At 37.6% G+C, this 26,827-nt stretch overlaps 5 protein-coding genes across 6 annotated transcripts; 3 read left to right on the top strand and 2 right to left on the bottom strand.

The window, feature by feature from the left end:
* Nucleotides 1-1,463: 1,463 nt before the first annotated feature.
* LOC145891907 (C-reactive protein-like) lies at nt 1,464-3,594 on the bottom strand. The gene is made up of 5 exons (XM_082981969.1): nt 3,519-3,594; nt 3,022-3,201; nt 2,565-2,830; nt 2,030-2,208; nt 1,464-1,635 (listed from the first exon to the last, which is right to left on the bottom strand). Exons 1-5 carry the CDS (start codon nt 3,592-3,594, stop codon nt 1,464-1,466), a joined length of 873 nt encoding a protein of 290 aa, XP_082838095.1.
* A 1,057-nt stretch (nt 3,595-4,651) lies between these two features.
* On the top strand, nt 4,652-8,936 carry LOC145911875 (uncharacterized). The gene is made up of 11 exons (XM_082999319.1): nt 4,652-4,781; nt 4,859-4,991; nt 5,076-5,277; nt 5,337-5,480; nt 5,625-5,774; nt 6,318-6,506; nt 6,721-6,870; nt 7,027-7,278; nt 7,787-7,920; nt 7,986-8,175; nt 8,463-8,936. The coding sequence occupies exons 3-11, from the start codon at nt 5,100-5,102 to the stop codon at nt 8,732-8,734; spliced, it is 1,659 nt and encodes a 552-aa protein (XP_082855445.1). The 5' UTR covers nt 4,652-4,781; nt 4,859-4,991; nt 5,076-5,099; the 3' UTR covers nt 8,735-8,936.
* A 3,214-nt stretch (nt 8,937-12,150) lies between these two features.
* LOC145911864 (uncharacterized) lies at nt 12,151-15,900 on the top strand. The gene is made up of 9 exons (XM_082999310.1): nt 12,151-12,332; nt 12,392-12,535; nt 12,969-13,118; nt 13,656-13,844; nt 14,059-14,208; nt 14,373-14,645; nt 14,782-14,906; nt 15,095-15,284; nt 15,401-15,900. The coding sequence occupies exons 1-9, from the start codon at nt 12,155-12,157 to the stop codon at nt 15,679-15,681; spliced, it is 1,680 nt and encodes a 559-aa protein (XP_082855436.1). The 5' UTR covers nt 12,151-12,154; the 3' UTR covers nt 15,682-15,900.
* A 140-nt stretch (nt 15,901-16,040) lies between these two features.
* Nucleotides 16,041-18,970, bottom strand: LOC145911924 (uncharacterized). Its single transcript, XM_082999360.1, has 7 exons — nt 18,764-18,970; nt 18,559-18,705; nt 18,084-18,233; nt 17,792-17,986; nt 17,346-17,495; nt 16,713-16,982; nt 16,041-16,306 (listed from the first exon to the last, which is right to left on the bottom strand). The coding sequence occupies exons 1-7, from the start codon at nt 18,939-18,941 to the stop codon at nt 16,272-16,274; spliced, it is 1,125 nt and encodes a 374-aa protein (XP_082855486.1). The 5' UTR covers nt 18,942-18,970; the 3' UTR covers nt 16,041-16,271.
* A 2,517-nt stretch (nt 18,971-21,487) lies between these two features.
* LOC145911848 (uncharacterized) lies at nt 21,488-26,029 on the top strand. Of its 2 annotated transcripts, XM_082999292.1 has the most exons (10): nt 21,488-21,717; nt 21,848-22,036; nt 22,096-22,239; nt 22,690-22,839; nt 22,923-23,102; nt 23,260-23,406; nt 23,758-24,099; nt 24,306-24,436; nt 25,102-25,288; nt 25,508-26,029. In XM_082999292.1, exons 2-10 carry the CDS (start codon nt 21,859-21,861, stop codon nt 25,843-25,845), a joined length of 1,797 nt encoding a protein of 598 aa, XP_082855418.1. In that variant the 5' UTR covers nt 21,488-21,717; nt 21,848-21,858; the 3' UTR covers nt 25,846-26,029. The 2 variants fall into 2 exon arrangements, with proteins under 2 accessions (XP_082855418.1, XP_082855425.1); XM_082999299.1 differs by lacking the exon at nt 21,488-21,717 and having other exon boundaries at nt 21,778-22,036; nt 25,635-25,870.
* The last annotated feature ends 798 nt before the right edge of the window (nt 26,030-26,827 follow it).

The following is a 26,827-nucleotide window of genomic DNA, read 5'->3' as shown; positions in this document are numbered from 1 at the left end:
ACGGCTCTACCATTTTTGTCCCAGGTGATTTCGTCAATACGCATATTGAGACTCCCATACCTCAACAACTGTTGCCTAACTTGCAGGAGGCAGTGCGTCAGCTTCTACCAACCCCAATGTCACGCCACGCCAATGTGCAGGTGACACCGCCGAGTGTCGTTATGCATTTCTTCGAACGGGCAAGTATTGGCCACCTTTAACACCGACACCACGAAGTCTCCATGGACAGAATCAAACTGGATCACGTGGACCTCACCGAATCAATCGCAGTGGCACAACCGCCCAAACGGGACAGACCTCGCAAGCGTACCAGCTTGAAGCAGAATAACATGCTTCTCGAACGCATTTTCCCGATTGTGTGATCTCGTTTTAGTCGTATTTTTCGTCAAAAAATCGTTTTAGCATGTTAGCGCGCTGCGTGAAGCGCGCGCCCAGTGTGCTCAAGGTTGTAGATAAAAAATACGACAGAGTCATGGTTTAAATTGACTGGGGCTTGGACAAACACAGTTATAGGAGGTACTTTTTCGCTGGCAATGCACATAAAGTCGTACGAATTCAATATTAGTTTTTCTCGTAAGTGTAAAGCTATGCTATTTAAGATAACGGCAATTCAGTTAGTTAATATTTGTCCGATGTTAAGTCGATCGACGCACTGCTACTTGTCGTTTGTATGCAGTTCGGTCCCAGTCACATATGTTGAATTAAAAAGAGGTTTAACCCAGGCTTTTATGATTGAGTCCGAAAAGCAGTACTTGCGGTTATAGTGTATTGAAATTAGACGTTAGAATATCGAATGTTGTTTAGGTCCTGCCAATTAGTTAGTTGGCAAGAAACATTTGTAGCGTTTAGGTTGGTTGAACCTAGGTGTAAGTTAGTAAAAAAACTTTCAACTACTGTCACGAAAGTCATTTTTTTTAAATTGTTAATTGGATATCAAATACGGAAAGTAGTATTCCATTTTTGCAGAATGACTATTCAAAAGAGTAAAAGCAACAGTGAAATAGGTATAAAAAAGCAAATTTATTATACCAGGGTACAGAAGAGCTTTACCAGTGAATGTAAATTACAAAAGAAGAAAATATTTTCAGAGCTGGAGTTTCCTGAAAATTGGGACGAAATGGATGAGTACACTCAAAAACTTGTGCCAGTGCGAGGTTCTTCAAGCGAATTTGGAAAGGTTATCAGTCGATTTAAAAAAACCCTACCTCGGGATATCATTCAGGCATAATTAATACTTATTAATATTAAGACAATGACAGAGGTTTGGTCTTCATTGTAATGGTAACTAATTAGCACTGAGGATATATGCAGGCGTAAACGTGGGTAATGATCAAGTCATTGAAGTGGTCATTTGTAAAGAGGTACTACGTGTAACATATGTGTACCCAAAGTTAGTTACATTTGCAAAATACCATAACGGTGTTTTTTCCTGTTTATGCTTTTATGAAAGCTTAACACGATTTTTAAACCATAGGGCAATATTTCGTTTCCTCTCTAACTTGTCCGAAGAACCACACTTTGTCACGTGCCAGATTGATAACGTAACCTTGAGGACAAACGCAGTTACTGTGGATATCTTGTACCTCACTCGCTTCGAGCACTCGAGGCCATATGAAAAAGTTGCTGATGGTCCCTCTGGGCACAAAATTAACAAGTTATTGATGCAAGAAAAATATTTCAATGATGCGTTGGTGTAAAAAGCAGAATGCAAAAGTGTTACATTTTATTAAACTAGGTAAGCATGTATAACTTGCAATATAACGAAGTGGTGTCACTTTTCATAAACAGAAAGTTTCTTGTTATGCAAGTATTTTCTTTGGCAGGTATACAAGTTGAACGAAAGTGTTCATGCATTGCAGTAACGTAACGACGTGTTGTGAGGAAAGAGAGGTTTAGTTTTTATCGTTTATGCGGTTTTATTCAAATATACACCATTATACTGGTTGTTGTACACTCTGCGAGCCTTTAGGAAAATATAACTATTACCGTAACAGAATTAAATCACAGAACGTAGCTTCATTTTACTCACGTGAGGGCTCCAGATGCTACCAACCCCCCGGCGTTAACATCATCTTGTTCCTGTCCAATGAGAAAACTGCCACCTGCCTTCGTCGCTATTCCGGCATGGGCTCTGTTTGTAACTTGTGTTCCGTTTACAAATACTCCACATTGCTGCGAGGTTGTGTCGAACCATACGCAAAAGTGAGTCTATCTGAATAACTTATGTTTTAAGAGATTTCAAGTTTGCCATACAGCTTTGACAGATGTTACCAACGTTTTAACAATCACTCTCAATGGACTTGGTAGAAACAATTAAAACGATTGACCAAAAGAATTTATTGTTTTACAGCACCTATATAGGGCTTTCTATAATATCTTACATCTATTTGGGGCTATCTATAATTGTGAAAAATGAACAATATAGCCCCATATAGATGCATGAAAAAATGTAAAACCGTAAGTTTTGTTCCTGATTGAGAAACTCTGTTACATATTGAGTCATGACAAAAAATAGCACATTTTTTACTAGTTATGTCTCAACTTGACCCAACCACGGTGCGTACGTTGTAGATACTGTACTGAGGGATTTCAAACACTTCCACACTTCGTCCTACAGCCAAGGCAACTTTCGTTCCGGGACCCAGTATAAGAAAAATGTCGTTATCTGCTCCTGGCGTGGCGTAACTCACGACCGTGTTCTCTTGCAGATATTCGGAACGCAGCCAGAAGCACATGGTGGCCTTGCTAAGGCTTGGAACGCGGGGTTGGTACCACAAGTAGTCCTCGATCTGCTTATGCCTCGGGAAGGTGTAGGTTGATGATGGACAACCTTGAACCAATCATTGTCAAACCTCAATTATACTTTACTACCTTTGCACAAACATTGTAAATTCATCAGCAATAAAAAAATCTTTTTCTACAAAGTTGGAAGCAGCAAAAATCACTGTGCAGTATTTACAAGTATTTTGTCACTGGCCTTTGTTGTTCGCTTGTTGTTTCTTTGCCAAAGTGTTAACTGACCATTTTTAATGCATTTTGGATTCAGTTTGCTCCAAGTTCCGTCTTGTAAACACGTTCGTCGCAGAGGAACTGGCGATTCGTGATCTGCTTGGCAGTTGCAAATCACGCTGGAGCCAACAACATACGGAGGTTGGAGAGAACTGCAAACTACATTTTCCACCTTTGGTGGCTCCTCGCAACCTGTCGCAGCGGCACAATGTACTTGCAAAGTGAGAAGTTTTGCATCTTACCTTTTCCGGACGACTCTGACTGCTGCAAAACATTTCACATTCACTTGCAAATTTATAGCACGTTATTTGAGCTTACGATTAGGAGATATGTTGAAACCGCAGTGTTGAAAAGTACGAGAACACCAAAGAAAATACCAACACCCCCAATATGACGTCCTTTGATGCCTGTCGTATGTGGCAACGCAAAAGTACCTGAAGCAGACGTTATGGTATTACGTCAAATGGTATCATCAACTTTTCTAACATAATTAAGTAACACTGGATTACCTCTTCTTAACCGTTTCGAATTGAATCTGTATTCTCGGACTTGTTTCGGTAATTCATGGTGAGACTCGGGCTGCATTTCCTTCTAGCTATAATGCGGACAAGTTTACTTGCTTTTTTCGGCTGCAAAGTGTCACAAGATCCAGCGAAGTGAACAATTTAACAATTGCTTTATTTGACCAGCACTATTTACTGTCATGCACACCTTGAAATATCTGATACCACTTGTGCATTAGTAAATCGTTTATACCAATTTTCTGTTACTTACTACATTGATCTAAATCTTAAATGATAAGGAATCTGACCCAGAAATAATTTCCCCAATACGAGGAGCAATAAAGTTGTGACAAAGCCGAATTGTGACTTCATAAAGAATCATTGTTACCACAGTAAACTAAATCAAAAATCATATGCGCTGTTTCGCTTGCAAAGTACAAATAATCAGCTTTAATTAAGTACGGCGTTGGTGGAATAAAAGTGGTACGGAGATTTCCAAACACACAACGTAGAATAGAAATACTGCTTATCAAAGAAGCCGTTTACTCACACTTAAAGGAAATATTCCAAGACTGACTTTGTGAACAAAGATAAACAATTAACGGCCTGCACGTTGACGAAATTAGTATTTTATCTGAAAACCACAAAGACATTTCGCCTGCTTTAATAATTGTATACGATAAGACAAACGTGTTTACTTAAATGTCTTGTAAACGCAATCCATGTGACGCATATAGCGATGATGACTTTCGCGTTGCTAACGTATTTTAACCAGTAATTTGCATCATCATTTCGCGGTAGCACTTTCGCTTTTACCATCTTCGTGCGTATACGTCATCGCAAATCGTGCAATTTCTCGTGCATTCGTGATCACGATTTGCTAACAATGATAATGGCGCGACAGAACAAAGCTACCCGTGTTACGTAGAATGGATAAAAAATAAACAGGATATAAGGTTTTTAATCAGTTGTTTGCAAGAAAAAATTAGACATCAGACGATAAAATTGAATCTCACAATGGCAATCTGCTGCATAGAAATTGTAAAAGCTGTGTTACCACAATGTCTGGTCATTATGTGACGTAAGGTATCGAATGATTTGGCATAACGAGGTATATTTTTGTATTTCCTTCTCATGTTAGGGATAAAAATATCAACTGCATGCCCTGAACAACAGGGAACACTTACAGGAACTGAAATGTCTGTGCTACTTTTGTTACGAGCTACGAAATAGTTGCAAGGATTGAGCTCTTTGGATAGGTTTCTACAAGTATGTCGTAATGTTGCTAAATCAGGCACTGGAAACGATTGAAACGAAATAAATACAACAAAATTAAATTTTTTAAGGTTTAAGTATTTACATTGTTGAGGTCTAGCGGAATATTAAACTAACAGGAATACTCCCAATAGTCGCTAAGTCTTCTTGAATCAAAGGCTGTATTTCAACGATTATTACGGTGTCTGACAAGCTGTGACGCACGTACGTATTCGTTGTCACTGCAATTTACGTGTATAGTATGTTGAATTTCTCATATATTTATAATTATGAACCTTTACTTTGAAGATATGGTTGGTTTACCAATTGAACATGGTAAAGATTAATGAGGTACTCGCGTTTATTCTTACTGGCATGTTAGCAGCCGTGTCGTGCACACTTGCTGTCATAGCTGCAGTCACTACAGATTGGCTGAGAAAATCTTCGACCAGTCGAAATCTGGGACTCTTTGCTATTTGTGATGGATTAATATGCGGAGGAATTCCTCAAGGTTTGTCTGTAGTTTGCCTGCACATAAACTATATTGTTCACATGCTATTCTAACGGCAGCAATGGAAAGTCACTCAAGGAAAGCGGTATCAGCCATGTTGTTGCTTGGTACAATTTTCCAGTTCTTCTCCCTGTTAACATTCTTGGTCTTTGCATGTCTGAGAAAATATGACAAAGTAAAGGATGTCCCATCTGTTTTTGCGAGTACGTGAGTTTGATCAAATTTAACTTTTTAATACTGGTTGTCAAACAAGGGAATGCTAGATATATAATTCTCCAAATCATTTAAATTGAATACAAAATCTAATCAAGGAAGTAATTGAAATCGAATATACAAATATATTGCAGCTATCTTTTTCGCAATTGCTGTCGGCGTGTTTGGAAGTGATCTTGGGTTAGAAGGACTGGATGATAGTTGGTATCGCGGATCAGGTTTTATCTACATGATCTCCGCATTTGTGACAACTACTCTGTCCTGGTTGTTTGATTTCATAAAAGGTAAATATAAATGTGATGGATGCAGAAGAAATTTTTTTACATGTAAACTTGGAATAACGTATTCATGATTCTGCGTAGTATCCCGTCGAAGTCTCTACACTGACTTTACGAAAACACAAAAGTGTGTTCTTAAAGTTCATCTCGCCTTTTTACACACTAGCGTATCGAAAAAACACAGATATTTTTCTACCACATACAATCAAGAAATCAAATCATTTTTATTTTGGGCAATAGAACTTGAATGCGCCTGAATAAATAGACAAAAAAATAATTGCATGGGTACCGATGAACGATAATGTTAACAACTCAGGTGCACAAACATTTGCCTCGGACTTATTGAAGTTGGCCATAGTATTGTAATTGTATCATTGAGGCTAGTCGCAAGAAAACACCAGTGATTATTGTGGTAACTTCTCTAAGGGGTTTGTAATGTGATCTTGGTAACTTTAATCTCCTGGTGGTCAGCGATACAACAGAACAATAATAAAGTTAACCTCGTATTCAGGTACACCGCTACTTGTATGTAATTTATTTAATTGTCAGTTGGTTGCAACATGAACAGCTGGAATTCTTCGTCGGTTTTTGCTGGACCTTTCTTGGCGACGTCATTGCTGCTCAGCGTAATATCAGCCATCTCTTCAGAGTGGGTTTACTCAAGCTTCACGCCACACACGCTCGGGCTTTTTTCGATTTGCAAGAACGATTTGTGTCAAATCACGATATTGGACCAACGTAAGTTGATTCGAAAAAGGAGCATTATATGAGTAAAATTTATGCACAGATCAAACTTCTATGCTTAGATAAAAGCACAATTTTAACTGAAATATTATGAGATAATTTCAATCAAATGCATTTTACTATAAAAAATTGGGAAGTTGTTCCGTTCTATTTTAACGCAACTTTGAAAAGATAGCCTGAATCAGGGTTATCGAACTTGTTTATGCAGTTATGGCAAACTCCTCTCGAAAAGCCGTTGCGTCCATGATGATTTTGGGGACATTCTCCCAGTGTCTCGGCTTGATTTGTTATATCCTCTATTTGTTAAAGACGGGGATTATTTGGAAGCGTTTTGGGATTGCTTGTTTAATTGTTTCAAGTAGGTTCTAACTTTTCGATGTCTTGTTCATTGTTTAATGAAAGTAAGAGTAACTGTTCTTTAGCCACCTTAATTTTATGTAATTTTTTTGGAATAATACAATTCTTCCGTTACAGTATAGCGACGAAAGAATACTAAACGCTCTGGTTTTTGTAGATTGCTGTTTACTTAGTGCGGTCTCACTCTTTGGCAGCGGAAAGGGTTTGGAAGATCTCGTGGGAACCTGGAACAGAGGAAAAAGCTACCATCAAGCGATAGCTGCTTCTGTGTTCTGTGTGGTAGCTAACGTGTGCATGATATTAGGAAAATATGAAAGTGATATGGCAACACAAGAAATTGAGCTGGGTGAAAACAGGGAAACAGTGGAGATCGACCGTAGACACACCCATGTAAAAGCTGTTGACAAAGGTTTATTAGATTTGTAACATATAATTTTTTTGTTTCATGGCAATATTAATTTGGTGATCATTTTTAACAAGACTTTGTCAAAAGGTGCGCATAGAAAGGTTTAAGCAAAAATGTTTGTGCGGTCTGTGTAACGATTCATAAATGTTAGAATAGAACAATAGTATGAATATTTAAGTAACAATGTTCAGTCAAAACTTTTACCCAGCATGAGCTCTTTGGACAGGTTTGTACAAGTATGTCGTAATGTTACTAAATCAGGAACTGGAAACGATTGAAACTACAACACACTCTAGATAAGTTGATGTAATTAGAATTATTGTACTTTTAAGCGGAACATAATTTTTGATCAACAGAAAAATCGTACCAAAATCACAGGCAAAGTTTCACCATGAAGAACCACACAGTGAAAGCTACAGTGAAATAGATAAAAAAAAGCAAATTTTTTATACCTGAAGACAGAAGAACGTTAACAGTTGGTGTAAATTACAAAAGAATAAAATATTTTCAGAGCCGGAATTTCCTAAAAATTGGGACAAAATGGGTGAGGACACTCAAAAACTTGTACCAGTGCGAAGGTCTTCAAACGAATTTAGAGCGGTCGCACGACAAGTTGGAAAAACTCTTGACTGCACTATTATTAAGGCATAATTATTATTTATTTTTAAGACATACTTAGTCATATGCTAATACGCAAATTTTTAATTTAGGTTGAAAGAGTTCAAAATGTCCATCTCCACAAACAGTTCCAGAACCACAAATTTCACATTAAAGATCAATTAAAGTCGGAGGGGAATCACAGAATGCTGGTAACAAGAGAACTATTCCATGGTACAACCAGCGATGCCGTGCAAAACATTTGTCAGAACGGGTTCGATAGAAGCTACAACGGAGTAAACGGTGATAAATGTTTTTTATGTGACTGGCTCCCAACAAATGTTTCTCTTTGCCACAAAATTATAGATATAATAGTTTTCAAACTGTTTTCACAGACAATAATGTCAGTAAATTTGTTTCACCTTCAGAGAGCTGCGTCCTTTAAAGTTACTTTACTGAATTCTGTCAAGGCAGCTTTTATTTGTTACAGTGTTACAGATTAATTAGGGAGCAGAAATGACCTTAGTGGCGGCAAAAAACTATAAAACTGGGGTCACTGTCTTTTTATGTCCTGTTAAATAATTTCTCAGGAACTTTGTACGGAAATGGAGTGTATTTTGCCCGAAATGCCTCTTACTCCAACAATTTCGCGAACCCTGACAGATTTGGTCACAAGCGAATGATTCTAGCTGAAGTGATTACTGGACATTACGGACGTGGCAGCAGTAAAATGAAGGCTGCTCCAACCAAGCAAAACGGAAAACTATATGACAGTGTTGTGGATACAACATCATATCCAACAATATTTGTGGTTTTTCGTGACTCAAGTGCCTATCCAAAGTATATAATTACATATATGTGACAGCGCTACTGCATTGTTGTCAAGTTTCAGCAACCCTTGATCAATAAATCTGTGAATTAACCAGTACCAATGTATTTTTTAACGGAAATAACGTGAGATGTACAAATATGGCTGTTTATGTAACATCATTGCTGATTGGCAAAATCTTTGTTAATTTTTTATGTTGATAGTATATTGCCATACTTTTTCAAAACTTGATTCTGTGGGGTTACAGTACGTTTTATGGTATCATTGTAGGTTTGAATGTAAGTTGCAATATTTTCTTGCATTGTTGTACAAATGTTTTAATGTTTAATGAAAATCTGTAAAAAAGAAGAATCGATTATTGTACAACCACGTTTGGTCCAAATCCGGCTACTTGATAAAAACGATCTACGGCTGACACAAAACCGTTACCAATCACAGAATAAAACCTGAACTTAATTTGAGAACCCGTAATTTCTAAGATTTTTAAATGTACTAAACTTTTTGGTGATATCTACTCTGCTGTATACTTTTCAAACAGAATGCAGAGCACAAAGGATAATTTTGAATCCAATCAGTTACGGGCACCAATGTTTCTTTATCTTCATGTAGTCACAAATCAACCTTCTATTAATTTATCAATACTCACAAGCAAAATTTATTTAAATGTGCAATGACAGGAGCGTTATCTTTATTCTAATGCTAACTAATTAGCACTGAGGATCTATGCAGGCGTAACTTTCATTGTAGTGGTCATTTTGTGGAAAGGTTTTACTTGTAACATATGTGTGTACACAAAGCTAGTGACATTTGCAAAATATTATAACAGTACTTTTTCCTGTTAATGCTTTTATTTAAAGCCTGACACGATTTTTAAACCTGAGGGCAATATTTCGTTTCCTCTCTAACTTGTCCGAAAACCAAACTTTGTCACGTGCCAGATTGATGACGTAACCTTGAGGACAAACGCAGTTACTGTGCATATCTTGTACCTCACTCGCTTCGAGCACTCGAGGACATATGAAAAAGTTGCTGATTGTCCCCCTGTCAACAGAATTAACAAGTTGTTGGTTTAAGAAGAACATTTTACTGATGCTTCGGTGGAAAAGCAATAATGCAAAAGTGTGACTTCGTATTAAATTAGGCAAGTTTGTATAACTTACAATATAACGAAGTGGTGTCACTTTTTACAAACAGAAAGTTTTTTGTTCATGCAAGTATTTTCTTTGGCAGGTGTATTAGTTCAACGAAAGTGTTTATGCGTTGCAGTAACGTAACGACGTGTTGTGAGGAAAAATCGGCCATAGGCTACAGTTGATGTAAATTTCATTTGGCAGATGTTTTTACAATCATTTTCAATGCACCTTGTAGAAACACGTCTGCCAAAAAGAATTTATTTTGCAGCATATTCCAAGAGCTACATCATTCAAATTAAAAAAATTATAAAACCGTGGGTTTTGTTCATGAATGATTTGTTACATATTGAGTTACAACACAAATTATTGCATTTTTTACTAGTTATTTCTTAAATTGACCCAACCACGGTACGTACGTTGTAGATACTGTACTGAGGGATTTCAAACACTTCCACAATTCGTCCTGCAGCCAAGGCAACTTTCGTTCCGGGACCCAGTATAAAAAAAATGTCGTTATCTGCTCCTGGCGTGGTGGCCTTGCTAAGGCTTGAAACGTGGGGTTGGTACCACAAGTAGTCCTCGATCTGCTTATGCCTCGGGAAGGTGTACGTTGATGATGGACAACCTTAAACCCATCATTGTCAAACCTCAATTAAAGTTCGTACTGATGCACAATCATATACATTGTAAATGCATTGAAAGCGATCAAATTTTTCCAATTTTTTCTGCACAAGAATCGCTGTACAGTATTACATTTCAAAATTGTCACTGGCTTTTGTTGTTCACTTATTGTTTCTCTGCCAAAGTGTTAACTGACCATTTTTAATACATTTTGGATTCAGTTTGCTCCAAGTTCCGTCTTGTAAACACGTTCGCCGCAGAGGAACTGGTGATTCGTGATCTGCTTGACAGTTGGAAATCACGCTGGAACCAACAACATACGGAGGTTGGAGATATGTTGAAACCACAGTGTTGAAAAGTACGAGAATACCAAAGAAAATACCCAAAACCCCAATATTGCGTCCTTTGATGCCGGTCGTTTGTGGCAACGAAAAAGTACCTGAAGCAGACGTTATGGTATTACGTCAAATGGTATCGTCAACTTTTATAACATAATTAAGTAACACTGGATTACCTTTTCTTAACCGTTTCGAATTGAATCTGTATTCTCGGACTTGTTTCGGTAATTCATGGTGAGACTCGGGGATCATTTTCTTCTAGCATTAATGCGGTTGGTTTGACCTGATGTAGATTTGGCTGAAATGACTTGTACAAGAATAATTACCCCAATATGAGAAGCAATAAAGTTCTGACAAAGTCGAATTGTGACTTCATAAAGAATCATTGTTACCACAGTAAATTAAATCAAAAATCATATGCGCTGTTTCGCTTGCAAAGTACAAATAAATAGCCCTAATTGAATAGACCGTTGTTGGAATGGAAGTGGCAAATGCATGTGACGCATCTAGCGATGATGACTTTCGCGTTTTTAACGTATTTTAACCAGTAGTTTGCATCAACATTTCGCGGTAGCACTTTCGCTTTTACCATCTTCGTGCACATACGTCATCGGAAATCGTGCAATTTCTCGTGCATTCGTGATCACGATTGGCTAACAATGATAATGGCGCGACAGAACAAAGCTACCCGTGTTACGTGAGAATGGATAAAAAATAAACAGGATATAAGGTTTTTAATCAGTTGTTTGCAAGAAAAAATAAGACATCAGACGATAAAATTGAATCTCACACTGGCAATCTGATGCATAGAAATTGTAAAAGCTGTATTACCACAATGTCTGGTCATTATGTGACGTAAGGTATCGAATGATTTGGCATAACGAAGTATATTTTTGTATTTCCTTCTCATGCTACGGACAAAAATATCAACTGCATGCCCTGAACAACAGGGAACACTTACAGGAACTGAAACGTCTGTGACACTTTTGTTACGAGCTACAAAATAGTTGCTAGGTTTAAGCTCTTTGGACAGGTTTGTACAAGTATGTCGTAATGTTAATAAATCAGGCACTGGAAACGATTAAAACGAAATAAATATAACAAAGAGTAAATTTTTTAAGGTTGCCTAAGTGTTTACGTTGTTGAGGTCTAGCAGAATATTAAACTAACAGACATGATCCCAATAGTCGCTAAGTCTTCTTGAATCAAAGGCTATATTCGAAGATTATTACAGTGCCTGACAAGCTGTGACGCACGTTATTCGTTGTCATTGCAATTTACGTTTATAGTATATTGATTTTGTCATATATTTATAATTATGAACCTTTACTTTGAAGATATCGTTAGTTTACCAATTAAACATGGTAAAGATTAATGAGGTGCTCGCGTTTATTCTTACTGGCATGTTAGCAGCCGTGTCGTGCACACTTGCTGTCTTAGCTGCAGTCACTACAGATTGGCTGAGAAAATCTTCGACCAGTCGAAATCTGGGACTCTTTGCTATTTGCGATGGATTATCATGCGGAGGAATTCCTAAAGGTTTGTCTGTATTTTGCTTACACATAAACTATATTGTTCACATGCTTGCCTAACGACAGAAATGGAAAGTCACTCAAGGAAAGCGGTATCAGCCATGTTGTTGCTTGGTACAATTTTCCAGTTCTTCTCCCTGTTAACATTCTTCGTCCTTGCATGTCTGAGAAACTATGGCAAAGTAAAGTGGGTCCCATCAGTTTTTGCGAGTACGTAAGTTTGATCAAACTTAGCTTTTTAATACTGGTTTTCTAACAATAGAATGCTACATATAAGTTTCTTCAAATCATTCAAATTGAATACAAAATCTAATCAAGGAATTAATTGAAATCGAATATAAAAATATATTGGTGACTCGTCGATTTAGTAATTCAGTTGTGACTTATATAATAGGTGTAAGATGCCATAAGTTGTTATGCCGGTTTACTGGCAAGTTGGGGGGTCATTCTGGTCGGCAAACTCCTTTGTCTTAACTTCGAGGCCACGAATTAAAAGCAAAACTAAAGCTCCAGCAAATTTGGAACTGTATTTTTCAGTTGCTTGTAGCTGGTATGGCCAATGCACCATATTTATAAATATTTTAAGTGTACATTAATTCACAACAGCCTTATGGCCCACGCCAGCTGAACATTATCATTGCAGCTATTTGTTTCGTAATTGCTGTCGGTGTGTTTGGAAGTGATCTTGGGTTAGAAGGACTGGATGATAGTTGGTATCGCGGATCCGGTTTCATCTACATCATCTCCGCATTGGTGGCAAGTGCTCTGTCCTGTGTGTTTATTATCAAAAACGGTAAATATAAATGTGAAGATTTTTTTACATGTCTTGGAATCGCGTATTCATGACTTGCGTATCAAAGTAAGCATCCCGTAGAAGTCTCTATATTAACTTTACAAAAACACAAAAGTGTGTTCTTAAAGTACATCTCGCCTTTATACACACTATAGCGTGTCCGAGAAAACACAGACACAGCATACAATAATGAAATTAAATCATCTTTATCTTGGGCAATAGAACTTCAATGCACCTAAATTATAAAATAGACAAAAAATTAAATTGCATGGGCAGCGACAAAACGATAAGGTCAACAACTCAGGTACACAAACACTTGCCTCGGACTTATTGAAGTTGACCATATACCATATTATTGTAACTGCATCATTGAGGCTAGTGGCAAGAAAACACCACTGATTATTGTGGTAAGGGGTTTGTGATGTGATCTTGGTAACTTTGACCTCCTGGTGATCAGCGATAGAACAGAACAACAATAAAATTAACCTCGTATTCAGGTACGCCGCTACTCTTGTATGTAATTTATTTAATTTTTAGGATGTTGGTACTTGGATGATTGGAATCGTCCGTCGGTTTTTACTGGACCTTTCTTGGCGACGTCATTGCTGCTCAGCGTAATATCAACCATCTCTTCAGAGTGGACTTACTCAAGCTTCACGTTATACACGCTCGGGCTTTTTTCGATTTGCAAGAACGATTTGTGTCAAATCACGATTTCGGACGAACGTAAGTTAATTCGAAAAAGGAGCATTATTTAAGTAAAATGTATGCACAGATCAAACTGCTATGCTTAGATAAAGGCACAATTTTTACTGAAATATTGATGAGATACTTTCAGTCAAATGCATTTTACAATAAAGAAATGCAAAATTGTTCTGTTCTATTTAACGCAACTTTGAAAAGATAGCCTGAATTAGGGTTATCGAACTTGTTTATGCAGTTATGGCAAACTCCTCTCGAAAAGCCGTTGCGTCCATGATGATTTTGGGGACATTCTCCCAGTGTCTCGGCTTGATTTGTTACATCCTCTATTTGTTAAAGACGAGGATTATTTTAAAGCGTTTTGGGATTGCTTGTTTAATTGTTTCAAGTAGGTTCTAAGTTTTCACTTTCTTGTTCATTGTTTGATGAAAGTAAGAGTAATTGGTTTTTAGCCACCATAATTTCATGTAATTTTTTTGGAATAATACAATTCTTACGTAACAGTATAGCGACGAAAGAAGAACCTAATACTAAACGCTATGGTTGCTTTAGATTGCTGTTTACTTAGTGCGGTCACAGTCTTTGGCAGTGGAAAGGGTTTGAAAGATCTCGTGGGAACCTGGAACAGAGGAACAAGCTACCATCAAGCGATAGCTGCTTCTGTGTTCTGTGTCGTAGCAAACGTGTGCATGATTTTAGGAAAATATGAAAGTTATATTATCACGTGCCCGTCATACCCATACACAGAAGGCATGGAGCGGGGTGAAAACAGGGAAACAGTGGAGAACGACCGTAGACACACCCTTGTAAGAACTGTTAACAAAGGTTTGTTTGATTTTTGATTTATAAAATTTTGTGTCATGAAAAACTTGTTTGAAGTAAAACTTTTACGCAGCTTCAGATTACCTAAGTCCTAGAAGTTTTGGTAACGCGAGAACGATTCTTTTACCAAACATTTCAGATGTTCCAAGAGAATGGATCCGAATGGAGAGAGAAGAAGTCTGCCGAAGAGTTATTCTCGAAAAGAACAGCCGAGAGTACATCAGAGTCTATGAGAAATTTCTGAACACTGCACAAGTTGTTTCGGTAAATCTTTATTTTTCCATGCAATTTAATTAAAAAAGTTGTGATGCAACATGTTTATTCCAAATACCAATATGTAGAAACATAGTCGTAGCACACGAAATTGTGAGTTCGTAATAAGTATCTTTACCACCTAGTTTTGCACTAGTTTAATGGGTTGTAATGCAAGAGGCTATTGTTTTGGTTTTCAGGTCGAACGAGTCCAGAACCCAAAACTCTTCGTGCAATATGAAGTTGAAAAAAAGTTTGTTTCTCTTCAACTTGAAAGGCGCAGACTCAATGCCGTCAGAGTATCTCGTGAGCTTTTTCACGGAACTAGAAAAGAAGCGATCGACCATATTTGCGAAACCGGTTTCAACAGAAGTTATTTTGGAGTAAATGGTAATCGTATTAGCAATTTCGCCAGAAAGAAATCACAGACATAAGTGTGCAAATAAATTGTAAAATTGTAAATTGATCAAAAAGGATAACCCCAACAATAACTCCATTTTGCAAAGGCACGCTGTACGGAAAAGGAGTTTACTTCGCAAGAACGGCCGGTTATTCCGATGGTTACGCTACGGAAGAGTCCAGCGGTTTACGTCAAATGCTGATTGCTGATGTTGTTACCGGATACTACTGCGAGGGAAGCGGCGAAATGCAGGATACTCCTCTTGCAGATGATGGTCAGCACTACAACAGCGTTGTGGATAATGTGAACGATCCCACATTATATGTAGTTTTTCAAGACGCGAGCGCTTATCCCAAATACGTTATAACCTACCGAAACGGTGTTTAGTTGCAATATTGATAAAAACGTCCAGTTTCAAAATCAATTAAGTTTTCCAAATAAATTTTGAAACTCCTGTTTTGCGAGCTTGTGGCTGTCACGTGCCGATGACTGTTGTTCTATTTTAACGCACACTCTTGTTTCGTTTTGATTGACATATTGTAACGTGATTTTACGTTATGTATATAATATATAATATGTTACAGTGTAGTTACAATTTGCAATACAACCTATTGTGTTAACGTTGAGTTTCTCTATGATTCTAGTGTACGTCAACCAATGTGTTAATTGTTATATTGTCACAAAAACAGAAGTTCATTTTTTTGACGTGCAAAAAAACGCACAAAAAGTAGCAACCAACTTGTCCAAGAGCGTTTAATTATCCAAATATTCATGTGATGAATACAATTGTGGCTAGGAACGTTAATCAAAAATTGCAACCAAACATTGCAATTGCAAGTAGCCTATGTTTTTAAAAAATGAGACTGTTGCCCGGACGGAAAGACACATTCGTATATTGAACAGATCAAAGAAGAAACTTCGGAATAAGAAAGGAGAAGAAAGTGTATACAACAATCACAACTAGAATCAGCATCCGTTCAGTGTTGGTTGTTGGTGTTTTTGACAGATATGGCTGTAAAGGAAAATGTGATATGTTACGGTATACACTCCAGATTTACAAAACATGCCACCACTACTGCATTACCGTTAAAACACCCCACGAAGCCTATAGGTCATTGTTTTAAAAGGCGAGTACTTTGAAAGTTTGGTTGCAGTTACGTGTGACAAAGAGATAATTAAGATAATTAACGACTTTCGTTGTAATCGTGATTGACTTCGTCTGACAATCACGTGTTTTTTTTATCGTGGCCAAGGTTGACGTCATCTACATCGTCATAGACCAAACAAGTCAGCGTGTATCGACTGGGATCACGTTTATCATTAACAGTGCTTTGCTTTATCTTCACAGGCATTGTGTATGAAAACACACTCTGTTTCGTCTTACTCAAGTTTTTTTTAAAACTCAACAAAACACTCACCTCCTGTTTCAGTGTTGAGGGCGGTTTGAGCTCGAGTGTCCTCGGTTTTGCTTCCCTCCAGTCTCGTGTTCTCCCGTAATTCGTACTTCTCCTCAACTTGCTTCGATCCACCGTCAGTTTTAGCCAGTATAAAGTAATAAGAGGCCAACACGCCCAAGAACAAAGCAGCAATCGCTTCATCGTAACTTGTCCCTCTCTCCCAAATGCCAGACAAATCTTCCAACGACTTTGCGCTGCCAAAACTTGCGACTGCTATGAGTAGGAAGCAATCTGCCGAGATAAAAATATATTATGAACAAGGCATAATTATGTCTTCACCACTTCGAGGAGCTGAAGAGCTTGTCTTTCATTGAAAAAGCGTAATGTTTTTAAAGGTCAGTGCACCAGCAATTCATCGACATATTATACCGAAATAAAGAATATTATTTCTTTATCATGCACGTTTTACCAAGAATGTCGAACACAATCAATGGATCCAAAGCGACATACCGATTTAATGTTAATTTTGTAACCATATTGTTGTTCCAAAAGTAATATTTTTGACTACACTTTAACAGTTTGCATCAGAAGTTTTGTAACCACATCTTTTAAATGTAAGTATAAAGGTCAATACTGCTTAAATGTCAAACTCACTAGAAAGTATTGAACAAAGAATCCCCACGCCCTTCAGCTGAATACGTCTGCATAACAGGAAGGTGATGTAGAAGACAATACAAATGCATTGTAACAGGGTCGCCAAAATCGTCGCGGAAGCAACGACCATTCGCAACGGGTTTGCTATCACTAAACATACAATATGAAATAAAACGACTGCTGGGTTTTGCTGGCAGGGGTTCATTTGCAAAAAAAAATATGGCGTCTGAAGATGTTCTGTTTTTGTCTCTGTAGTGCAGTAGATTCGTTTGCTTTTTACAAACATGTCGAAAAAAATAAACAGAATTTAATGAAGTTGCCACGCAGTAAATTTCTAAATGTTGGCAACAAAATAGAAGACCCAATAACAAGTGATGTTAAGTGTAAGATTTAGTCTTGGAACAAAATGTGGTTCAACTTATTTCTATTACGTTAACATTTCCTACGTTTGCTTGTTGGCAAAAGTCGACAGGTTCCTGCATCGCAGACGGAAAAGAGTCCAATGGTTTGTGAGTTGATTGGTGAAAAGGCCCACTGTGAAGACACGGCAGACACAACTAACACGGTGAGGGAAGTCGCCAGTAAAGGACCAGCAAAGACTGAAGAACGATTCAAGTCTTGTCCTGGGTCTTTAGTTAAACCTGAAGTATGAATAGTGCCTGTTAATGTGTTAATGCTATTTTCCTTATCAAATCGGTATTTTGTTTAATTTAGCACAAAAAGAAATCAATAACTTACATCTAAATAAGGCAGGAATACAGGATAGAAAACTCGCAACCAACGCGGCGATGACGTAATTGATGCCTGATCCACGATTCCAAGTCCCTTCAAGTCCTTCTAGTCCCACCGGACTCAAAAACACGCCGACAACAATCGTAAAACAAACGACTACAATTGACAAAATATGTCTACATGATAATTTGTCCTTTTTTTGAAAAAAGTACAAATATTCGAGTGTTAATATTTGATTACTTTCTTATTAAAAGTATTAGAAATATAGCGATATGTAGATAAAAATTTTATCCAAGTAATCTTGTTTAACATCTGTGAATTTAAGTGTTTTTGTGTTAGGATGATGAACACGTGCGTTTCAAGTTTATGGTCATACAAATCTTGCATTACAGCACAACATTTCTGTGCATTAGCACACTACAAAACATACAAAAACAATTATATGATTGGTGAATTAGCTAGTAAACAAGATTTTCCGTACTCGCAAAAAGTGATGGAATCCATTTTGTTTTCTTGTCAAACTTTTTTTTGCACATGAAGACGAAGAATAAGAACAGGGAGATGAACTGGAAAATAATACCAAGCAACAACATGGCCAATACCGCTTTCCTTGAGTGACTTTCCATTTCTATTAAATGTAAATTAATAAAAAATTATGTTTATGTGCAAGCGAATCACAAACAAACCTTGAGGAATTCCTCCGCATGAGAATCCATCGCATGACATAAAGAGTCCCAGAGTCTGACTTGTCGTACATTTTCTCAGCCAATCTGTAGTGACTGCAGCTATAACAGCAAGTGTGCACGAAACGGCTGCTAACATGCCAGTAATAATGAACAAATACGTTTCCTTAAATCTACTCATGTTTTTCGACTAACGGCAGTAATTTTACCAAAACTACGAAAATAACCAGATTTAATTACGAATAAAGCTTGTACAATAAAACAATAAAATTTTTCATATTCACACCAACGTCAATGACAAATCATTTGCACACAAATTATCTCTTGAAAAATATTTACGAACATTGCTACCCACATTTAAGCTTGCTATTTAGTTACTATGTTACCACTTATCGCCTTTTGTTAACAGTGGAAGGCTTGTAATCCTATTGCAAATATTACTAATCTAACAACCTGGATATTATCTGTCAAATTATCGTAAACGAAGGATTTCAAAAAAAAGCAACGCAAAAATTACATGTGTACTCTTGTTTTTGTTTTGCTTCCTTCGTTTAACAACACACGCACACAACCGTTTGACACAACATGCATCAACATGCTATCGCAATTATCTCGTCGATGACAACAAATTTCTATATTGTGACGTAACGTAAAGAGTTTCCTTTAAATCGTCGTTCGGAAAAATACATAAGACTTTTGTTTTTATCTTGCTGTTGATGTCTTTCCCTAGTTCCAATCTCCTTTCAACGTGCTTAAATCAATGTAAACTACTCTCACATTTTATGTAGTTGAATTCACAATCGAGCAGACCGTTGTGAGTTTGATCGACCCAATGCATTCTGCCGTGAACAACAACTCGTGACAAAAGCGCACGATTTGCGATGACGTAGGAACGCAATCAAAGAGGAGCCAATTGCACAAACGTGTCGAAGTAGAAACACGACCAGTGCCGCATTACACATTAGGGAAACAAGGCACGCCCTTGCCAAAAACCAAGGCGAAATAACTTGTGAAGTATGAGTTCAGAATTAAAGTGGTCAAACGACCAACAATTTCCTTTAAATTCCTTAGACCTTTTGTCTTAGGACCATTAGAGCCTTTACAGCACTGGTCATAATCCCGTTGATGCCTCGTCGCATGGCGGACAAAACGCTTGTGGGATGTATTACCAGAAAGTTTTATGCGCTAGAAGGTCAGTTCATAACTAATATACAACAATGGAAGATAATGTAATCATTTAAGTCATGACACACGGATTTCAAGCAAAAAGAATTCACTTCTTAGCTTGATTAAATGTGGCATTTTTATGGTTCTGTGACAAAATTCATTCCAATTTGCAAAATTTAATACGCTTTTTATCTTTTTATCTTTTCTTCAAGATAGTAGAAAATTCTACTATCTTGAAGAAAAGTATACCTTTCTTTGGTATGTTACAACTGATTTTTAATTTTAATGTAACAAATAGGAAAGCCAAAGCTAAATGTCTGCTGCAGATTTTATTGATGTAAATACACATTTCTGTAAATGTAAATATGTTCAAAAGCAAAACGTGAAAGTCATTGTGATTGTGTCGTAAGAACGGGTTAAATTCATAAAATTATAAATTTACTAAAGTTTACTATAATATCAAAGATATTTGTACTTTTTATTTCGACCAACTTTTTCAGAATAATAAATGAAAGCACGAAAGGTACCGTCAAGGTTTAGGAAAACATGAGCAAAACCCAACTACACGATTTTGTTATTTGCTGTCTTTGATAAACGTTTGAGTATTCCAACAAAAAAGCAACAAGCTGTCCATATCATTGACGATATTTAAATCGTCGAGCGATCACTGACGATATTTGCATCGCCAAACGTTCAAAACGATATTTAAATTGTCAAAGGTTCATTGAAGGTATTTAAATTTCCAAGGTGGCACGACAAACTTGTGCGAATTGTGGATTCTTGATGTTGAAAATTAAAAGTATCAAAGCAGCATTCCAGGCAACGATTCTCACGTCGCATGTTGTTATCCTGCTATGACAATTAAATACATTTTTAATGGGAATTAATGTTTCAAGCAATTTGATAACTTCTAATTGTGCAAAATAGCAATATTTTATATGGTTACGTTTTTATATGCTTTCCGATTGATATATTTTGTATTAGCAGCTAATTTTTTAAGTATTATCTACATTAAAATCAATTTGCCCTATTGTCAAAATCATTTGTGATTAATCTTGCGACACGCGCGCTTTTGACGTAGTATGCAGTGGCAGAAGCGCGGTAACAAAATAGTGTCGATTTCAGAACCTTTTGAGTGCTATCACATTAACTTCTTTGTCATAGCGTGGGAAAGCACTTCCAACATAGGCTTTTGAAAGCGATTATAATGGTTACCGCGTCCGATTAATGTCTTCCATCAAGACAATACAAATCAGGAAGGTCGGTGGAGAACGCCACAAACAATTGTTTCGGACAACCATCGACATCGATTGTAAACTGTAGTAGTGTTGTTATCCGTATTGCTGAACAGTGTGTTGTTGTTGTTATTCCGGCGTAGGAGTTGTTTTAGGGACATCATAGTTTTTGTCTTAGTCTCTGAGACTGCATAAAACATTAGTAAATATGGGTGGATAGATATTTTTTGCCTAATTTTTTTGGCTGGTAATGTCACGACGTAGTTAAGGGTCCATACAACGCAAACGCGTGTCATTTGCTGTGTACAGTTATACATCTTCCACGAAAGTTTCTGATTGAAGCTCATTTAGTAGGTTATCGATCGACAGCCTGTCAGGATGGTTTCGTTTATGCATAGATCCGGCACAGTTTCTTTAATTCTTTTCATCTTTTACGAAAGTTTTTGCACAGCGTGACTGCAGGTATGCAAAGCCACAGTTGTCTCTACGATTTAACAGCTTAATTAAAGCCCATCATTGAGCGAAACCGGATTAAACTGGGGTGGAAACATTGAAGTAAGTTGTGTGCCAAGATACAAGGACGCGTGTTAAACCTTACGCCGCAGGGAGATTTTAAACGACGATTAACATTAACGGGAGATTGTTAACTTTAGGTTGATAAGTGTTAAGCATTTATTTTAAATAGTAGACAAACTCATGGGAAGGTTAAATGAGGAGAATTCGTTCATTTTTACCGGCATGCTGGCGGCCGTCTCACTCGTCTTGGCTGTCATAGCTGCAGTCACTACAGACTGGGTGAGAAAATCTTTGTCCGGTCAGACTCTGGGATTGTTTGCTTTTTGCGATGGACTCTCATGCGAAGGAATTTCTCTAGGTTTGTTTGTAGTTCTCTCGCACAACTAATGTCTTTTTTAATTACTTCGTACTTAATAGAAATGGAAAGTCACTCAAGGAAAGCGGTATCAGCCATGTTGTTGCTTGGAATTATTGCCCAGTCCGTCTCCCTGTCAATATTCTTCTTCTTCGCGTTCAAGAAAAAGTTTGGCAAGGCGCAACGGATCCCTATAGCTGTTGCGAGTGCGTTGAATTTGTTTAAACTCAGTCCTAACACTGGTTCTCTGATAATAGTTTTTTTTCTACACGACATAGATTTGCCAACAGCAATTTGTAGAACTGAATGCGATTCGAAAAATTTGCGAACTATCGCTGTGATGATAAGTTTGTGTATGAAGGGTGCCTGGCACATTGACATCCCGTTCTTAGTGATTTGGGTCGGAAGATTAAACTTAGGAGGAACAAGTGTAACTTATATTTACTTGCAATAAAACTATGCTTTCCGTGGTTTTCTGGTTTTTATAACTGTACCAAATCTACTTTATAAACTCCTGGTTATAGTCTTGACAAAGACGATGGCTTACAAAATAATAACATTTTTGAAAATCTTCACGGGATGAGCTCGAAGGAAATAATCTTCAATCAGTCAAGGAATGCTGAATGCCTTTTTAACAAAATAAATGTTTTTTGCAGTTGCTTTCTTCCTAATTGCTGTCGGCGTGTTTGGAAGTGACCTTGGGTTAGAAGGACTGGATGATAGTTGGTATCGCGGATCAGGCTTCATCTTTGTCACCTTGGCATTGGTGGCAAATGTTTTGTCATGCCCGTTTTTCCTATTTAACGGTAAATATTGTATAACTTACATCAACTGTTGCATAACAAACGTTCTAAGAATGAAAGGTAATTTTGCTGTTTGAAATTGTCAGAATGTTCTCTTGAGGACTGGAATCGACCTTCAGTTTTAACCGGACCTTTCCTGGCAACGTCATTGTTGCTCACCGTAATATCAACCACCTCCTCAGAATGGGCTTACTCAAACTCTACAACACTCGGGTTATTTGCAATTTGCAAGAACGGATCGTGTCTAATCACGACATCGGATGAAGGTTGGTTGAATTCTTTGCAGAAATATAAACATATACAGTATCTACGCCTGTTTGAATAAATATATGGTTCACAAAATGGCCTTTTATAAAATTGAAAATTTTGCACCAGCTTTCTTAACTTAAACATGCAATATGGTTAAAGAGTTTGTTTGTATAGTTGCAAACCACGCTCGAAATGCCGTCGCGTCCATGATGATTTTAGGAACCCTCTCGCAGTTTCTTGGCTTCATCAGTTACATCCTCTATTTGTTAAGATTGAGAAGCATATTTAAGCGTGTTGGGATATCATCCTTGATCGTAACAAGTAAGGTTTTTCTTTGAAAACAAAACCTTCATTTATACGGCTATTTTTCCAGCCAGGCATAGTAATTAATAGGAATTGCTCTTCTGGCACTTAAGTTTCGTAAGTGTTTATTAAAACCAATGTTACATCCACCATCCGCCGAGACTTCCTCAGGGTTAGTGTTTATGCGCTTGATGAATTATCGTTGTGACATAACCCTGAGGAAGTCTCTCCCGATGGTGGACGAAACGTTGGTTTTACCTTCATTGTTTGATAAAATAAAACATACGTTAATACAATTTTATGTAATTTTATTCAAAATTATACAGTTTCATAAAAATATTAAACAATGTCGCATTATGATTGGTACAGATTGCTGCTTGCTCATCGCAGTTGCAGTCTTTGGTAGTGAGAATGGTCTGGAAGATCTTGCTGGCTCTTGGCACATAGGGACAAGCTACCACCAAGTCGTAATTGCCTTTGTGTTGTGCCTCGTGGCAAACGTGTGTATGATACTCGGTAAACATGACTCGGATTCCGACGTGGGTTTGCCAACATCACATTTCGAAATCTCAAAGCCAGAACATCGAGTAGTGTCCACAGGTATTCCTGTGAGAGAAATAAGTCATGATGGGAATGAAATGAGGGGCCCATCGCATCTCCGACATGCTAGGGTCCATCCTAGACCCGTCACAGGGAAAGCTGTTCACACAGGTTTGTCCATGTTCGGTAAAATCTGAAACAGAACAAAGTGTGATTGCGGAATAGATCACGTGACATAGTATGCTAATGCCTTAGGGTCGATCGCGTTGCAAGTTACGTAGGAAGTTGTTTCTTTCTGTTGCTCTGAAAACGATTAAAAAGGGATTGTTAACATTACACAGCAGAAACTGATGTACGGTTTTTTATTGACTTGTCAGATGTTCCGAGAACATGGAGTCGGTTGGAGGGAAAAGAAAATTGTCGAATTGTTCTTGATAAAGATGAACCTGATTACGTCCACGTCAAACGAAAGTTCTTGGACACAATTTCTGCAGTTGAAGTTATTTCGGTAAAAATATTTTTCTTTCGCCAAAACAACAAAATGTTACTCAAAACAATTATTTGCAACAAGCACTCTTTTCTGCCTTTCACCGTAAAAGCAGTGCTACTGCCTGCGTAAGTGGTACATGGGCACCTGTCTCGGCCGACGAATCTATCTATAAGGTCGTTGGTCCAAACCTTGACGCACTTTTTCCTTGTTGCTTTGCGTTGTACAGTATATACCGACAATTCACTGTCATTGCAACCAATGCATTGCCGCCTAATGTGTTGGACGATCTTGAGGTGCATGGCAAGGCATAAAACACTTCTCAAATTAGTAAATTTTCCAAGTCCTATTGCATCGTTGAATGCCAGTTAGAGTTGAGGGTGTCCGGATACAAAACGTGGCGTCGCTAAAATGGGGCAAATGCAATAAGCGAGTTTTTCGATTTTATGCCAGAGATTACCTTCGTGCTCGGCCGAATCATTTAATAGCCAACAATTTTGAATGAATGAATGAAAAAGTACTTGGACGACACAAAAATTACAACGCACTCTGCGGTTTGGTAAAGACGTCGCAATGTTAGTTTTAAGTAACAAATGCCCATTTAGCATCCCGTTGTTCTGTTTTTGAGCACGTTAGCCACAACTTGTAACGATTCGCAATAAGTGACAAAAATCTGTAATGTTCAGGTGGAAAGAGTTCAAAATCGAAAGCTTTTCCTTCAGTATCAGACGGAAAAAAATTTTGCTGCTCGCGAACTTCGGTGGCGATTTCCAGGCGCCAAAGTGTCTTTCGAGCTTTTTCATGGCACGAGAAAAGAAGCGATCGACAAAATCTGCAATACTGGTTTCAACACAAGCTACTTTGGCAAACACGGTAATCTTTGGAATTTACGAATAAATGCGTGTAATGTATTTTGTTGAGGAAAAGCATATACATCATGGCTTCTAAACCTAATGAAGGTGTAAGTGTGAAACACCGATATAACGGATAAGACAACTTTTGGTTGCAAATATTGCCTGTTTTAATCTTCCGTGCAATGAATGATTTTCAAATACCAGCTGTTAATTCCCACAACAATGTTGTTTTCGTAAGGCACGAAGTTCGGAAAAGGAGTTTATTTCGCAAAACTGGCTGATTATGCTGATAACTTCGCCAAAGCGGAACCAAGCGGTTTACGTAAAATGCTAATCGCAGACGTGGTGACTGGCTTCTACTGCAGGGGAAACAGTGAATTGCAAGATACACCTGTTGCAAAAGATCGTCGCCCATACAACAGCGTCGTCGATGATGAAAAGTATCCTAGTTTATTTGTAGTTTTTAAGGATGCGAGCGCTTATCCCAAGTATGTGATAACTTACCGCAAGATCTCACAGCAAATCCAATCAAGCACAAGCGTTCAAGTAAATGTTGGGGTCACGGTCAGTGTGTGACATTAATTTCCATTTGATCGCGAGTCCCATTTCTGTTTTTGTCTAAACTAACCAACAGGACAAAATTGAAGTAAATGCACTTTTGGTTTCCTCTGATTTTGTTGTGATGCAAACCGCGTGAAAATTTGCTAACGTTGATCTTTCCAATGTACATAAAGTGTTTTTTGTGACGGAAGATAACAAGAATCACAAAATAAAATCAAAGAGTATGTTGGTATATTGTCCCAAGAAGCAAACCGCTGTTTATTTAAGTAGCACAGGTCCGCAAGCTTTTTATTGTGGTTGTTGTCCCAACGCATTATGCGATAAAGTGTAACCGTAAAAATTGTAAAGAAATTATCCAAACGGCGGAATGAAAAGGCAAAACGTGCAACACCAGTTCAATGTACAGAAATAAATATTGTCTCGCCGGCAATCACAACAATGGCAACTTGTTCGAAGAGAAAACCGAGCAACGGTTTGTTTGTTGGGAAAACATTTGAACAAGCCCAGGAAAATGAAACACTTCTTGTTGGTCCTTCCGCTATTGATAGTTAATTTTCTATTGCCCTTGGCAATTTACCGTAGTTCTATAACTTCCAAGAACGCATAAATGTTTTTTCTATATCTATGCTATAACTAACAGCCGGCTGTTATTTGCATATTGCTACATGTTGTCAGTAACTATAGTATCAGCATGTGTATTTCTCAATCGGTGGAACGCGACGGCATTCCACGTGAATTTCCTTTAACATATAACATAAATTCCGCGTGCTTTCTTACCCGAACTGAAATAAAAGATTGATTTAATTTTAATCTCAAACCTTGCAATTTAACACACACACTTACTACAGTTGTAAGTTAGTTTTTCGTTTTATTGTTTTGATGTTTTAAACCATACCAAAGGTTTACAACATTCAATATTAGCATGTAGGAGATGGGTGCAACCAATGACCATCGGATTTGCACACGTTGGTCCGTGATCCTGTCAGAAGCCGACCAT

This window comes from Ascidia mentula, chromosome 1, assembly GCF_947561715.1.
Source record: "Ascidia mentula chromosome 1, kaAscMent1.1, whole genome shotgun sequence".
Classification (NCBI taxonomy): Eukaryota; Metazoa; Chordata; class Ascidiacea; order Phlebobranchia; family Ascidiidae; genus Ascidia; species Ascidia mentula.
Note: the sequence above shows the minus strand (reverse complement) of the source record. Positions and strands in the feature narration are given on the sequence as shown.

Excerpts from the sequence above, each read along its gene's own strand:
- LOC145891907 (XM_082981969.1), bottom strand. The coding sequence starts at position 3,594 with ATGCAGCCCGAGTCTCACCATGAATTACCGAAACAAGTCCGAGAATAC. Across the intron at positions 3,202-3,518 it reads TTCGAAACGGTTAAGAAGAG|GTTGCGAGGAGCCACCAAAG; the intron begins GTAATCCAGTGT and ends CCGCTGCGACAG. Across the intron at positions 1,636-2,029 it reads GTAGCATCTGGAGCCCTCAC|AGGGACCATCAGCAACTTTT; the intron begins GTGAGTAAAATG and ends TTTTGTGCCCAG.
- LOC145911875 (XM_082999319.1), top strand. The coding sequence starts at position 5,100 with ATGGTAAAGATTAATGAGGTACTCGCGTTTATTCTTACTGGCATGTTA. Across the intron at positions 5,775-6,317 it reads GTTGTTTGATTTCATAAAAG|TTGGTTGCAACATGAACAGC; the intron begins GTAAATATAAAT and ends TTTAATTGTCAG. Across the intron at positions 7,921-7,985 it reads TTGACTGCACTATTATTAAG|GTTGAAAGAGTTCAAAATGT; the intron begins GCATAATTATTA and ends TTTTTAATTTAG.
- LOC145911864 (XM_082999310.1), top strand. The coding sequence starts at position 12,155 with ATGGTAAAGATTAATGAGGTGCTCGCGTTTATTCTTACTGGCATGTTA. Across the intron at positions 13,845-14,058 it reads AATCACGATTTCGGACGAAC|TTATGGCAAACTCCTCTCGA; the intron begins GTAAGTTAATTC and ends TTGTTTATGCAG. Across the intron at positions 15,285-15,400 it reads AAGTTATTTTGGAGTAAATG|GCACGCTGTACGGAAAAGGA; the intron begins GTAATCGTATTA and ends CATTTTGCAAAG.
- LOC145911924 (XM_082999360.1), bottom strand. The coding sequence starts at position 18,941 with ATGAGTAGATTTAAGGAAACGTATTTGTTCATTATTACTGGCATGTTA. Across the intron at positions 18,234-18,558 it reads GATTCCATCACTTTTTGCGA|TCGTTTGTTTTACGATTGTT; the intron begins GTACGGAAAATC and ends TGTCAATTGTAG. Across the intron at positions 16,983-17,345 it reads TCTTTGTTCAATACTTTCTA|ATTGCTTCCTACTCATAGCA; the intron begins GTGAGTTTGACA and ends TTATCTCGGCAG.
- LOC145911848 (XM_082999292.1), top strand. The coding sequence starts at position 21,859 with ATGGGAAGGTTAAATGAGGAGAATTCGTTCATTTTTACCGGCATGCTG. Across the intron at positions 22,840-22,922 it reads CCCGTTTTTCCTATTTAACG|AATGTTCTCTTGAGGACTGG; the intron begins GTAAATATTGTA and ends TGAAATTGTCAG. Across the intron at positions 24,437-25,101 it reads CTGCAGTTGAAGTTATTTCG|GTGGAAAGAGTTCAAAATCG; the intron begins GTAAAAATATTT and ends TGTAATGTTCAG.